General features: G+C 33.3%; 1 protein-coding gene across 1 annotated transcript; it reads right to left on the bottom strand.

Annotated features, from left to right (window-relative positions):
• Nucleotides 1-256: 256 nt before the first annotated feature.
• LOC134230063 (5'-nucleotidase domain-containing protein 3-like) lies at nt 257-11,293 on the bottom strand. Its single transcript, XM_062711837.1, has 16 exons — nt 11,105-11,293; nt 9,205-9,383; nt 8,675-8,749; nt 8,159-8,214; nt 7,436-7,526; nt 7,174-7,242; nt 6,171-6,227; nt 5,302-5,362; nt 3,429-3,531; nt 2,880-2,981; nt 2,636-2,720; nt 1,551-1,637; nt 1,378-1,431; nt 1,143-1,229; nt 959-1,023; nt 257-585 (listed from the first exon to the last, which is right to left on the bottom strand). The coding sequence occupies exons 1-16, from the start codon at nt 11,265-11,267 to the stop codon at nt 357-359; spliced, it is 1,563 nt and encodes a 520-aa protein (XP_062567821.1). The 5' UTR covers nt 11,268-11,293; the 3' UTR covers nt 257-356.
• Between the last annotated feature and the right edge of the window lie 3,441 nt (nt 11,294-14,734).

Genomic DNA, 14,734 nt, shown 5'->3' with positions numbered 1-14,734 from the left:
AAATGATGAGCATGAAAAATATTTGAATTTGTACAATTTATGTCAAACTTAAGGTGTTTCTGTCTTCTTCTTTGCTGTTGATATTTAAGATTAATTAGTGTAGGTACCTGATTTCATTTAAGGCTTATAATATACATGTATATTACATGAAAGATATCGATAATCCAAGCGTTAAACAACACGCGCGCAATGCTACCGCTTTTGAGGTCTGAATCTCCCTCTTTTTCATCACAATAGGTTAACATGTATGCTCAAAGTTGTTATTAGACTATAGGTTTTGTAATATCTCTTAGCACTGAGTGCTAGTACACACCTTTTAACTCCATACTTTCAATTGGTACCTAACCTCACTGTTGTTAACACTGCTTCTCTCCCTTGATTTCTCTAGGTACAACATGAGGTTCATGTGGAAGCTCCATGCGTCGAGGATAGAAAGTATGGTCTATAGGATAATGTAGAAGATTGACCACATTGGACATGTATAGATCAGCAAAGCGAGCCAGCCTCCGAGAGAAGTAGGTGGGATTGTGATAGGTCCTGAATATGCTTCCAAACTGAGCATTAAACAGAGACTTGGTATAATTCCTGAAATATAAATAGCAACATTTGAATTAATTTTGCATGAAAAAGGATACCTTTCAAAAGTAAATAAAGGCAAAGGCCATAATATGTTTGCTTCAGAAGAGACATGGCTTTTATTTATTCAATAAATTATATCTTTTTTGTATGATGGACACACAAGGCATGACACACAAACACGTAAATGCATCCCCAACAACTAAAAAGACACTGAAAGCATGGGGCCACAATCCTTTGAATTTGCTTGCTATATTTTTCAAGCATTGATTGTTTGAAGAACACAGTCATTTTATTTTTCTTTGGTCTACAATACTTATAAATTAACAATAATAAACTTTAATGCTCATACTAGATATTTTAAATACTGAAGACAAATTACCTGATGTTCTTTCTTTCATCTAACCAACATTGTCTGATCTGACTAGTATCTTGTGTTTTATCCATCTGTAAAGAAAGTAAATAACATTTAGACTTTATTCCCTGAATCTGATATTTACAATAAAATAGATAACATATATGTTTTTGTAAAAGACAAATTTGGATTTTTTTTCTTTTATTTTTACCTGAGCACTTTCAATCAAATCTTGTAAAGTACACAACCATTTAACAGCTAGTTGGTATTCTAGATTATTGGACTTTATTATCTCAGCCTGAAAAGAAAATAATACTTATAATTGTACAAATGGTGTCAAAAGTTTTCTATATAATGTTCTTTTTACAAAAAATAGTAGTAACAATACTTTATATACATAAATTTGCACCATATAGACCTGTATTTACATGTACATCTCTCTATACCTCTAATTCTGGAATAATGGCTCCTGTTCTCCAACCATGCTTCAGTGAAGGATCCTTAAAAAAAAAAAGTGATTTAAAAAAAAAATTGACTTCTAAAATTTCAGTGTTTTAATTATACATACATTTCACTATAGATAAAGGAAATGCAACACACCAATATCAAGATAACTTACGGCCAAATCACTGTAGACATGATCCCCAAAATATAAAACATTGAATCCATACCATCCTGTCATACTCTGGAGCATGTAATAATTTCCCTTAAAAAATAACAACTGATTTTCAACAAGCAAATACCGTAAATCTGGAAATTTTTGCTGTAGATAAATTTTTACAAATTTGCTAGTTCATTGCATTCGCAAAAATATTTTTCTTAAAAATAAATCACCAGTAAGAAACTGTAAACAAAGCAATGGTCATTCGCAAAGTTTTGAAACGTAAAAATTAATCAACAGCATTTTGACCCGAATTCGCAAAATAAAATTGACGTAAAAATTTCCAGATTTAGGCCATGCAAAATTAATTCCTTGGTTCTCGGGCCTTTTTTCAAGAAATATGATGAGGGAGGGAGGCATTTTTTTTTTACTTTTTATTGCCCCCAAAACATGATGAGGCAGCTTTTTACATTGTACAAAACCTCAAAAAATGATGAGGGGGGTGTTTTGGTGTTTTTATTTTATTGATTTAGCAATAAAAGGGTAATGAGGCACCCTTAAGAATGTAGACATAGACTTAGAAATTACATTTTTTTTTGCCTTACGGTATGCCAATTTCAATAGAATCGCCTAACTTCTGACGTACAAACACAGCCAATTGTGCACTAATGTTACAAATCACATTTTGCCTCCTTATTTTCGCGTAATTACTTGAGACAGTGTGCTTGCGAAATTTTTATTCTCGCTTAATTAGTATTCCTTAAGGTTACATAGAGCAATAACCACAATTTACAATTTTGTCAGCTAATCAGGAGTCAATGACTATCTCGCCAACTTGTCAAAAAGTTAAGTGATCTACAGAAAAAAATGTTAGAAATTAACATATATTAAAATAATGTTAGTTTGATGTTAGTTTAATGGTACTTTCATGTTAAATTAACGTTAGGCACAATTGGCTGTGTATAAACGTATGCATTGTTATACCTACATGTAATCAAAAGACAATACTCTGATAACTTTGTCCTCTTCCATTACAATTATACATGTACCTATGATTTCTTCTCTTATCCAAAAACAAAATACATTTTGTATCACGTTCTCACCTGCTGGTAGATTTTTCCTTTGCTCAACTTTGAAACTCTGTCATAGGACTCATTGTGGGTATCTGGGTCATAAATTCTGAAAGGTCTGAAAGGAAAAAAGAAATCCTGAAATGTCTAGATTCTTATCACCATTTCTCAAATCTATATTTAGAAGTTCTTAAGGATGGTGTTTTGTCAGAACTTCAACAAACTTGTTACCTTCATAAGTACATTAAATCAATATTTACCAAAGTTTTAAGCCTACCTTTTACTTTCATTGAAAAATTTTGGTTTTCTAGCTTTGGTTATGATCACTTCGAACAAATCTCTCCAGTTATCACCCATCATGAATTTCATTCCAGCATCACTGCAACAAAATAAATGAAATTCATTCTTATTATTCCATGATCTAAGAAAGTTCCAAGGAGAGTTCAAAATATCATTTTCAAGAGTTATACTGTGATACATGTAAGTTACACTGTGAGATACTGTATGTGTACTTAAAAAAGCGGGCTTCATACTTTAGCAGCTTTAGCGTAGAAAAGGATGTGCTTATTCATGAATACCGCTAGGATATCATTTATAGATATACAATATAGGCATGGACAAGTATACCACTGATTCATGATTACGCCAACAAATCCATACTCTGACAGTGATTATGCTTAATTTTGAATATGCCAATTTATGTATACGTACAGTATTTTACTAGGTCAATTTCAAGGATAAATTAAGTGGCATATATGTATTTTTAAAGAAAATTGAGGAGATATTTTAACATGTAATAATTCAATTTCAAATATTTCAAACTTACACAAAAGGGAACCCACTGTTGGTGATCAGGAAAAGTTTTTTCCCCTTATCAACCAGAGTTTCAAGTAAAAGGTTAATGCCCGTTTCTTTGTCTAAATACCTCTCTAAAAGAAAAAAATCCAGATTGAATGTGATACATGTACTGTAGATGGCAAATAATCACGATGGTTTTAATTTAACCATGTTCACGATTCATCATTTTCCTGCAAAATAAAACCCATCGTGAAAGCTATCATTATAACTATTAAAAACAATTAAATGCTTATAAAAAATTAAAATTTCTTGCAACATGAAATACCATCGCGATTGGTACTTTTTGACAAATGACAACCCACACAAGATAAAATACAGTGTTATGTTTCTCTCATAAAAAGAAGTTTCCTGTGTTCAATAACAAAATACTCGAAGTGAATGCCAGGAAAAAAAACTTTTTAAACATCAGTCAGGGCATGATGGAATCAAGTTATTTTTCAAAATAACTTTTTTAGGTTACTTCACTTATTTATTACGAAACAAAGAAATAACTCATTTGAGTTAATGCTAAAAATATAGAATGCCTAACAATTTTGCCAAAAAACATCAATATTTTGAGTTTGCTGTTGATTTAAGATGGTGTAAGGCTATTAAAGAGAGTTGTAAATATATGTACTTCTCTTAATAGACTCAACATACTTCATATCTCCTGAGCAGATAGAATGATATTTATCAAAATATCATGATATTTTTAAGGAAAAAATAATTCCATTTCATGAACATTTCAGAGGTCAATTACACAAATTCCTCCAAAAGTGAGACTAATTTTCCTAAAATCCTTGGATATTACTGTACAATTTCTGTGTCTTACATTTTTTTGTAAGAAACTGTAAATTTTTGTGCAAAAGTGCTAAAGTGAGGGAGGTTAAGGTTGAAATAACTGAAATAAGTTATTATTTGGGAATTTCAACATTAAATCTTAAAGATAAATCACTTTTACTGTCTTGAACCTTTTCCATCTACTTTAATATTCCAAGTGCAGCATGGATAAAGTTTTTCAGTTACCAGTAGGTTTACAATAATGAATACTAAAGTATCAATAACTGGAATAAGCATAATAAGGGAAAGATAACCCAAAATAATGACATTCAATAACTTATAAACAAATTATTTTAAAAATAACTTGTTTCCAGGATGCCCTTGACTGAACATCAAAGCTAATTAAAACTTGCTTTGTATGGATGCTGATATAGCAAATTGATAGAGATATATGTCTTTTTTTTTCGAATCCTCCAGAATCTTCAAATATTATATACATATTAAATATTTGTATGCAGCAAATTTCTGCATATAGCAATCCTCCAGAATCTTCAAATATTATATACATATTAAATATTTGTATGCAGCAAATTTCTGCATATAGCAAACTTGTTTGTAGTAATATACATGTATTATGTATGGAAGAAAAGCCTGTAATGTCGCATGCAATATTCAACCCCCACAACCTACCCACAGAGGATAAAAAATATGAAATTTACATATTTTATTATGAACTTTAAAGATCTCATCCTTAAAATATTGATTAAACTTTTTAAAAACAAAACTACATTTAAACTTCAATACGAAAACTTTAAAACTTCATGCTAATTAAAGTTTACATTTAATACTTCCTGAGTTCCAAAATAAAAAATTGATAGTCCTACTTGAAGGAAAAAAATCTATACACATGTACCTAGAATTCACTTTATATATTCTAATACACCTGTACAAATATAATTAAATACAGATATAGCAATATAAATTTACAGGTCCTAAGGACTTTTCTATAACAGTATTCTACATTAGGCATGTTTGCTTTTACCATGTTTTGCTGTGAATTGATAAAACAGACAAGATCTTACCCAGATCAGCCATAATCTGACTATGAAGTTGACCAGAATTGTGAACACCTTGGACAGCTGACTGAAAATTTACAAATTAAAAATCAAATGTCTATTACAGTTCATACATGTAGCAAACACCATTTTATTTCATTTTAGCTTAGAATATTTACATCCACTGTATATTTTCTCCTTTATTTCTTAAGAATACCCATTGCGTTAATCACTGCATGAACTTCATTAGGCATGTCGCCTGTACAGATTTCTTAATCAGTGGCTGTTCCATCAATGAAACGTTTAAAGACATTCGCATCATTAATAAAATAATTAATCTTTTTAATCCTACTTTCAATGAGTATTTAAACAGATATAAATATAAACAATAAAATGTCTTTCTTTGTTTGTTATTACTGGAATTAACGGTCGCAGCTATTGCAGAAAAAATTAACATAATGGTAATTAACCCACTTACACAAGTTATGTATTTTTTCTGCAACAGCTGCTTCCATTAATTCCAGTAATAACAAACAAAGAAAGCATTTTATTGTTTAAATAAACCATGTAGAAATTAATGAGAACTACTTTTGAAAAGAAAAACTTCCATTTTTCACAGAACATCACAGAAATTCAATACTATGACTTAATTGTGAAATGTTAAATTACACAGGAACTGTACATACAATGTATACAGATACTTGCATAGCATTTTCTGTTTTGACTTTTTATGACTTTCAAAGACCAAACTTAAGCAAAGTTTAATACTTGCAGATGGAATACTGACAAGTGGACTGACCTTCAATGTGGTAAACTTTCACATAAATGTATCATTAATAAATGATGTCTTTAACCTGCTCTCATTAAAATTCAAAGTTGTTAATGCATTTACCTACCCTGACGTCATGGAACACATACTCTGGATCATATGGTATACCATTCTCCATGAAAAACTATAAATAATGAAAGAAGAAATTAATTCTGGAATTATGGTTCAATTCTCTGTAATATCCTGTGGATGAAGAATTCCTATGAGAGAGAAAGTCAGATTTCTTTAAATTTAACATGGCAGGGCTCGACATTAACTTTTTTTCCTACTTGTCCAAGACATTTACTTGTCCGATCTTCAACTTAATTCACTTGTCCGAAAAATTTTCAATAAAGATCTAATAGTTTCCATTTGAAAATTAAAATAAAGTCCATTACACATGACATGTGCTTAATTGATTCGTAATGTTATTGATAAATACATGTACAACAAACACATTTACGAAACGAAATTTAATTTAGGCTTTCTGTCCTGACAATAACATAAATGTCCACAAGTGACCCTGTCGACATCAGACAGAATCCACACTTTGGTTCCTATCTTCCATGACTTTGGTTTCAGTAGTTTGCAATTAGTGAACTTCGATCCTGATCAAATATGAACTCAATATTGATATAGAGATACAAATCGGGATCGAAGTCTGGATTTTATGTACAGCTTCCGTCTTGAAACTACCGATTAGCTTTCAACAGTCGTTCTTTTTATTTTGTATAGACTCCTTTACATTAAAATGCTCTTGTCCAACCCGACAAGTGCCCAGCAATATTCACTTGTCTGTATTTTCTTTTCACTGGTACTGGACAAGTGTTAATGTCGAGCCCTGCATGGCACTAATGAATATTCATTACAGTCCTAGGAAATTATGTAACAATAAATTATACTCTTGCATTCATAATATTTTAAAAATGTGCTTGAGATTTTTTTTTTCAAAATACATTTTCTATTTTATACAAAGTGAATCGACAGAGACTGACTTATGAGTTCATCACAATGCAACAATTCTGTATAAATGATTGAAGAAAAACCTTTTAATTTTTCACATTTCTTTTTTTTAAATTCCTGAAACTTACATCTGTAATATTGCATAAAAGTGTCATTTCTGGAGGTGCAAATAGGTCAACCAGCTGGTACATTGGTCCCTGAAAACAAAAATAAGAATGTCAAAATACAATTTATGCAAATAATACCGGTACTTAAAATACTGGTAAACTCCTAAATTCAATAAATGTTCATTATTGGTTCATATTTTCCTCTAAACTAAGTCATATATTATACAGTTTGTAAGTGGTTAATTCAAGTTCAATAGGGTCTTTGTGGTTGAGATAACTTAACTGTTCCATAAAACGTATTCATATCCTCCAGTGAGACATGTATCCCTCCATACAAAGTTTTCACCGCCTCGTCACTGAGTCCTTTAGTACCTCTACAATAGAAAGGAGACACAACTCTAACAAGATGAGTCATGACAATGTAATGACAAAGGATGGGAGATCTCGTATATACATGTATAAGAACTATTTTCCATAAAACATGCACACTTTCAAAATTCAATGCATATACCAGTACAAGTATTACCTGTATACAGTTCCTACTGGTACAAGTATTACCTGTATACAGTTTCTACTGGTACAAGAATTACCTGTATAGTTTCTACTGGTACAAGTATTACCTGTATACAGTTTCTACTGGTACAAGAATTACCTGTATACAGTTTCTACTGGTACAAGAATTACCTGTATACAGTTTCTACTGGTACAAGAATTACCTGTATACAGTTTCTACTGGTACAAGAATTACCTGTATAGTTTCTACTGGTACAAGAATTACCTGTATAGTTTCTACTGGTACAAGTATTACCTGTATACAGTTTCTACTGGTACAAGAATTACCTGTATACAGTTTCTACTGGTACAAGAATTACATGTACCTGTATACAGTTTCTACTGGTACAAGAATTACCTGTATACAGTTTCTACTGGTACAAGAATTACCTTTATACAGTTCCTACTGGTACAAGAATTACCTGTATACAGTTTCTACTGGTACTAGTATTACCTGTATACAGTTCCTAACTGTATGTTGTGGAAGGAATCCAGTTTCAGCAACAAGCCCTGAAAGTAAAGTAAACCAGAACAGAGTCAATTTGTTTCTATGCAAGAAAGAGAGTTTAATGTTGTTATCCAGTGAGCGGGCCTTAGATATAAGTAAATCAAAAGAACAATGGAATCAACAATTTGCAGTGAATGTTAAAATTTATTAAATCTTATCATATATTACACCTAAAAGCAAAAGTAAAATTTGAATACATTATTGGCATGCAATTTTCCAAAAGTAAATGAACAAGTGAAATGTTAGTCGTCCATCAAAGAGACAATGCAACTTTACGAATTTATCCTGTTCAAAGATGCACCCCAATGCTATACCAATGATACCACATAATGATAAAAGTGATTTTTCATAACTTACTCATAATGAAATTTCAAAAATTGGGTTATTAATTGATTTTTCTCACCATTATTAGAGTTCTATAGCCCTCGCAGTCATACCAATATTTAGAAATCTTTGCCTTACCTTTTTAACATCATAGTGACACCCTCTCACTGCAAAGTCTGGACAATACTCTATGTTGGTTAACTCATCAGGATACTTCAAGTTCAACAAAAAAATATAACAATTATTAAGCATATAGCTTTTTAAATATTATTTTCTATGTCAATTCTAGCTGCAGATCTGTAGCTTGCTGGTCTAAAAAAATTGGGATGGATGACCAGAGAGCTACAGGTCCACCCATAGAAAAAACTGTATGTCTATTGCACACAAAAAGTTGCACTCCTTTTTGGACTATCTCCAAACCTAATTTTTGTGAGATAGGCATTGGCTCTTGATAAGCAAGACAAAATTTTCATATATTGTGGTTTTTTATAATATTGCTCTATATAATCCTAAGGAATACTGTTATACGCAAGAATCAATTTTTTTGTGAGCACACTGTCTTGCATAATTACATGAAAATAAAGTTCTTGAAAGTAAAAACTGATTTACAGTAGATAAAATATATATAAAGTAATAAACATTCTTCAATCCAAGAAGGACATACTTACCCGATGTTTTTGAATGAGAGCATCCCGCCCCAATTCGAAAATCAGATGATGTAATTCTGGCTTATAACATGCCAATGTGTAGTCATAGTCAAAGCCATAGATGTCAATTTCACTTAAAGATGTCTCATTGTTGGCAAATATAGCATGAGGGTTTATATGCACAGGATCGTTGAAACTCTCTGAAAATTAAAATTTTTAGAAGCATAGAATGAACCTGCAATAAGTGTTGATACAGCTCCCATTGATTTTTTAATATTTGGGGGCACTTAATTATTAATTACACGTAAATCTCATTTGCTTCACAGAGCACACTACAAATTACCCCTCATCCCTATTCTCTTCAGAGGTTGGACAGGCTTTCGCCTACATCCACTTCTCGTCACATAAGCCTTCATGTTGTTTTGCTGGAAAACGTGTAAAATGTAGAACCGGTGATGGCCTACACTTTAACTAATATTTTGTCTGAACTAGTCTGATTTTACATAAGAGATGTGTTAAATTAACAATTTCAACATAAATACAAACAAATGTCACAGGAAAACCAACCTTTACGTATTATTAATCCATTTTCACAAGTTTTCCATCTGGGATTTAAATTTTGAGCAAAAAATTCTATATATGGGTTGTGCCTTGCACACTGCATGGAGCATAGCGTTGTCAGCCGAGGATTTTCGATTATGGTAGAAAAGCATTAGTTTGAATCTGGGAATGAAAACTTGTAAATATGGATAAAAGATCTGTATGTCTGTTACGTATAACCAAACACATTTCAGACAAAAGATGTCAGTTGAAGCGTAGGCTGTCACCTCATCGCGTTCTGTGTGTTATGTTTTCCAGAAAAAAAGTCATGAAGGCTGCAAAGAAAAGTGGATGTAGGCGAAAGCCTGTCCACTTCTCTAAAGGGAATACCTTATCCCCATCGGCACCCCCATCCAACAAGAAAAGTCACATACAAAGTTGAAAAACACAATATTTTCAATTTCAGAGCCAGAGGCAACATTAAGTGCCTTGACAAGTAACACAAACAGGTCCAGTACAATCTCTTGATTTAGCTATATAGCTTTAAATAGCTATATAGCTTTATTAAGCTATTCAGTATAGCTTAATTTAGCTATTTTACTACACTTTTTTCTTAAAGGTGTAATTTTCTCATTATGTACAAAAAAGCGCACCTTGGTGCAGTGATGATATACAACTTTGAACTCTTTTTAAAATAATGCATGTAAAAATCACTCATCAAATTACATCTCCTTGAGAGACTTTGTACTCAAAGTTCTGCAAGTTTTGAGGCTATATAAAGCAACTGATACAGTTACTTCTGCAATGATATCATAATGGAGACAAATTATGTTCAAAAGGATAATTGATTGGTAACAGTTCAGCACAATGAGAAGCAATCATACTTTTCCTTGCCTCAAGGCACCCAAGGTAGTGGACAGTTAGTCTAACAATAGAAATTCTCTTTTTGCTTTAAAGTATTCAAAAGCTGCAAAGTTAGAACTATCTTCTTTGATTTCGGTTGTTGTTTTAATAGTCCATAGTACATGTATGAAGAGTCAAATACATGCGACTAGTTGTTTATTTTCAGCAAAAAACATTTTTTGTGAAAAACTGTATATATTAGCTAAATATAAAAGCTATTTTGAATAGTTTAATAAAGCTATATAGCTATTTAAAGCTATATAGCTAAATCAAGAGATTGTACTGGACCTGACAAAGACTTAGAGTTAGAGAACAGAAACAAGATTCTACTGCATAAATTGAAATATGTATCATTTCCACTCAGCACGTGGTAAACGCATGATAAGGCATGCAAGATTCTCTAGACTTTACTTCAATTTTGGATGTAAAGTCCCATGATAACAATGAATCGAAAGTTCGATGTTGACATTGATTTTACCCTCCAGTTTCTTCTTTTGCCTGTGATATATCTCCCACCAATCTGTTGATTGTGTTGCACTGTTTGAGAAGACACGTTGTAATATGATGCATTTTTCTAACGATTGTTGAAGAAAGTTTTTGGTTTGCAGAAAACGTTTGATGGTGTTGCGACCCGTCTGCATTTCCTATTTTAAGCACGGAGATTATACTATACGAAGTGGATACGACTAAGCCTAAAGTTTCCGGATTGTTTTTAGCGCTCAATCAAAGTCGAGAGTGAGGTGTGCTTTTGCTCCGGTATTCTCTACTGAGAAGTCGACGGCTCGTTTCAATACTCCCCCGCAACTTGAGGGGGAGTATTGAAACGAGCCGTCGACTTCTCAGTAGAGAATATTGCTCCGGTATCGGCGTTGGCGTCTCATTGAGTTTTAAAACTTGGTTTTTTTTGACAAATTATCACACAGGGGTTTGTGTAGAGAAAATAAATCAGTTAAAAAATTAGTTCTCCGGTTCTAATTTTCTAACTGAATAATTTTCTCTATAAAGACCAGGCTACGACCATCCATGTAGTTTGGTTCAGATTGGACTAACAGTTATTTGAAATATCCAGGGGTCCGTATTTCATCACAGGTACCTGGAGAATGGATGGTGACTCCCCCTACCCCCACCCCAGCTTTTGAGAATTTTTATTAGATACAAAAACACATGAGATGGCCCTGAACGATACATAAAATTACTAGTATTTTTATATACCGTATAGGGCCATTCTCATGCCCTGTTCACACGGAGAGTTTAATTCGAATTAAACGTAAAGTTACTGCGAATTAGCTTCGCTTAGCGTTCACACGGAGAATTTAATGCGAATTAGTTTAATTCGAATTAATTTACTGCGCATTAAATTACTTCGCATTAGCTCCGTGTGAACGCTAAGCGAAGCTAATTCGAATTAAATTTTGACGCATGCGTAAGGCCAGAATTAAGTCACAGGACACGTGTTGGTGGTTATATATAGGTATTTGTGCTATATTTGGTTCAAAAATTGAGGGAAAGTATGTTAATCACTAAAATCAATGAATACCTGTAGCCACTACATGATTTATCAAAGGATGGCTCTGCGTACATGACGTGATTTACAAATGACGTCATAATAGACTTACTGACGCCTGACTGTAGAAGAAAAAAATTAATTCGCATTAGTTTACTTCGCATTAGTTGTCGTGTGAACGCAATTTAATTCGCATTAGTTTGATTCGCATTAGTTTACTTCGCATTAATTTACTGCGAATTAAACTCGTCGTGTGAACAGGGCATCAAAAAGAAGATGGGCGAACAAGGCGGGCAGAATGCCTATAGTGTCAGATATTAAGAAATCATATTAAATATGTGAATTGATTATTTAAATTAACTTATAATTATTGAAATTTTAGAAATTATGAGAAGAGGAGGTCACGTGACGAGTAGGTGGAAGGACGCTTTTCTTCTAGCTCCCGTCTTTTTGACAATTTTGGAAGTTTAAACGCTTCTGGAGTGCAGATTTCTGCGCGAAAAGTGTATATAGTGTGAATGTTTGTGATATTCATTTGTTTATTTGCATTTCAAGCTGAAACTTTTGTAACTTTTGTGAGGACTTTGTCTCAACGTGTTTATACGACGCATCGGTGAGTATCTACTCACTACTATTATCCAAGTATTTCAAAACTTGTGGCATTCATTGAACTTCGTCGGTATACAACATGGACAAATTAATGAAACCAGTCTTTCTAAAAGATAGTGAACTGCCAAAATCAAACAATGAAAGAATTACAAACTTTGGTTTATTAGATGCAGTAAGCGTAACAATAGGGGACACGGTTAAATGCGTCCAATTGGACCGTGACCTCTGGCGAATCTACTTGAATGATAAACAAAGTCGAGATAAACTTATCATTGACGGATTTGATCTCAACAATCAACATGTGAGAGTGTACGAATCGAATCCCTACTCAGCTGGTCTTACTGATCCAGAAGACCCAGTCCTGAAAGTTACGATATGCGGCATTCCACTCTCCGTGGATGACTCCGCTATACATGATATGCTCAGAAAGCTAGGAGTGCATCCAAAAAGCGAAATTAAATTCGAAAAGATTAGAAATCCTACAACAAATAAAATAACCAACGTTCTAAATGGCAACAGATTCCTTTATATAGAACCCCTTGAGCAAAACAAGGCCCTGCCTCGTTTCAGCTACTGCGCAGGTCTTCGATGTAAGATCTTCCATCGAGGGCAAAATTTCGAAAAACCTCCAATAACCTGCACAAATTGCTGCGAAACTGGTCATTCATTCAAATTGTGCCAAAACAATCCGCGGTGTTCTGCTTGCAAGGACGCAGGCCATAAACCTGGATCCGATCTCTGTCCGCAATACATCGAAGACAACTCTAAGGAAGTTGAGGCGTTCGATGGTCAGGAAAATGTAATATCAAATTTCTTTGCGTGTGATCTCAAAGTGTTCGGGGAAATTTTTAATTCCGCCGAGCAAGCATTCCAGGTCACTAAAGCAGTGCGAGCAGGCGATCTTATGGCAGCGGAGAAGATCCGAGCAGCAAAATCTGCACTGGAATGCAAACAGATCGGTAAATCCGTCCAAGCATCCGGATCCTGGCAACAGGACGCGCCTAAGTGGAGGAAATTGTGCTAGAAAAAGTGAAACAAGTTTCTGAGATGAAAAAGAAAATTATGCAGGTATATACTAACGAAAAGATCTTTGCGCATTCCGTGTACGACCAGTATTGGGGAACCGGTCTCAACTCTACACAAACGTTGCACACCAAACCCAAGGCATGGCCGGGGCAAAACGTCATGGGTAAGATACTACAACATGTTGCGGAGTCCCTTCAGCAAAACACCCAACGCACGGGATCGCGGACCAGGAAAGGGAATGCCAACAAATCTGAGCAGAAAGATCTGGATGGGTTCGTAAAGAAGTCTGGTAAATCAAATAGATAAAATTTAATTATTAACTCAAAACGCGACCAAGACTATGGCTTGTGTTAAGTTTTTATCTCTGAACTGTAGAGGGTTAAATAGTAATGATAAAAGAGTAATTCTGTATGAATGGTTAAACTGTCAAAAATGTGATATTATTTTATTACAGGAAACACACTTTGTTGATAAAAAGCAGAGTATCTATGATTCGAGGTGGCATGGTTCTGCTTTTCATAATTTTTCTGAATCTTCGCATAGTAAAGGTGTGTCAATATTTTTTCATAAAAATTTTACATTCAAAACCCTAAATTTACACAAGTCTGCTGATAGTCGAATCTTATTAATGAATATTGAACATGACAACAATATTATTACTTTGGTCAATGTTTATGCCCCAAATTTAGAAACCCAACGAATTAGCTTCTTTAAAAAAGTTACTAAGTGGATATCACAATATGCTATGAATGAAGAAAATCTGATATTTGCTGGAGATTTCAATTGTAATGTAAAGAATGAAAAAGATAAAAGTGGGAAAATAGTAAGGGAGATAATGCAAAGATTTGATTTGTTTGATATGTGGTCGGAACTAAAACCTGAAAAAAAATGTCTAACGTGGTGTGATGGAAATGGGTCACCCAAAAGTCAAATTGATTATGTCATAGCAAGCAAACATTTTTGTTACGC

Source organism: Saccostrea cucullata, unplaced genomic scaffold (genome assembly GCF_032062105.1).
Source record: "Saccostrea cucullata isolate Sc308-1 unplaced genomic scaffold, CSIRO_AGI_Scuc_v1 ctg218, whole genome shotgun sequence".
NCBI lineage: Eukaryota > Metazoa > Mollusca > Bivalvia > Ostreida > Ostreidae > Saccostrea > Saccostrea cuccullata.
The sequence above is the reverse complement of the archived record's forward strand: the minus strand, read 5'-3'. Positions and strand labels throughout refer to the sequence as shown.

Coding starts and splice junctions, on each gene's coding strand:
- LOC134230063 (XM_062711837.1), bottom strand. CDS start 11,267: ATGCAGACGGGTCGCAACACCATCAAACGTTTTCTGCAAACCAAAAAC. Junction 1,638..2,635: donor AAGGAAAAATCTACCAGCAG/GTGAGAACGTGA, acceptor TTATTTTTTAAG/GGAAATTATTACATGCTCCA. Junction 1,230..1,377: donor CCATTATTCCAGAATTAGAG/GTATAGAGAGAT, acceptor TTTTCTTTTCAG/GCTGAGATAATAAAGTCCAA.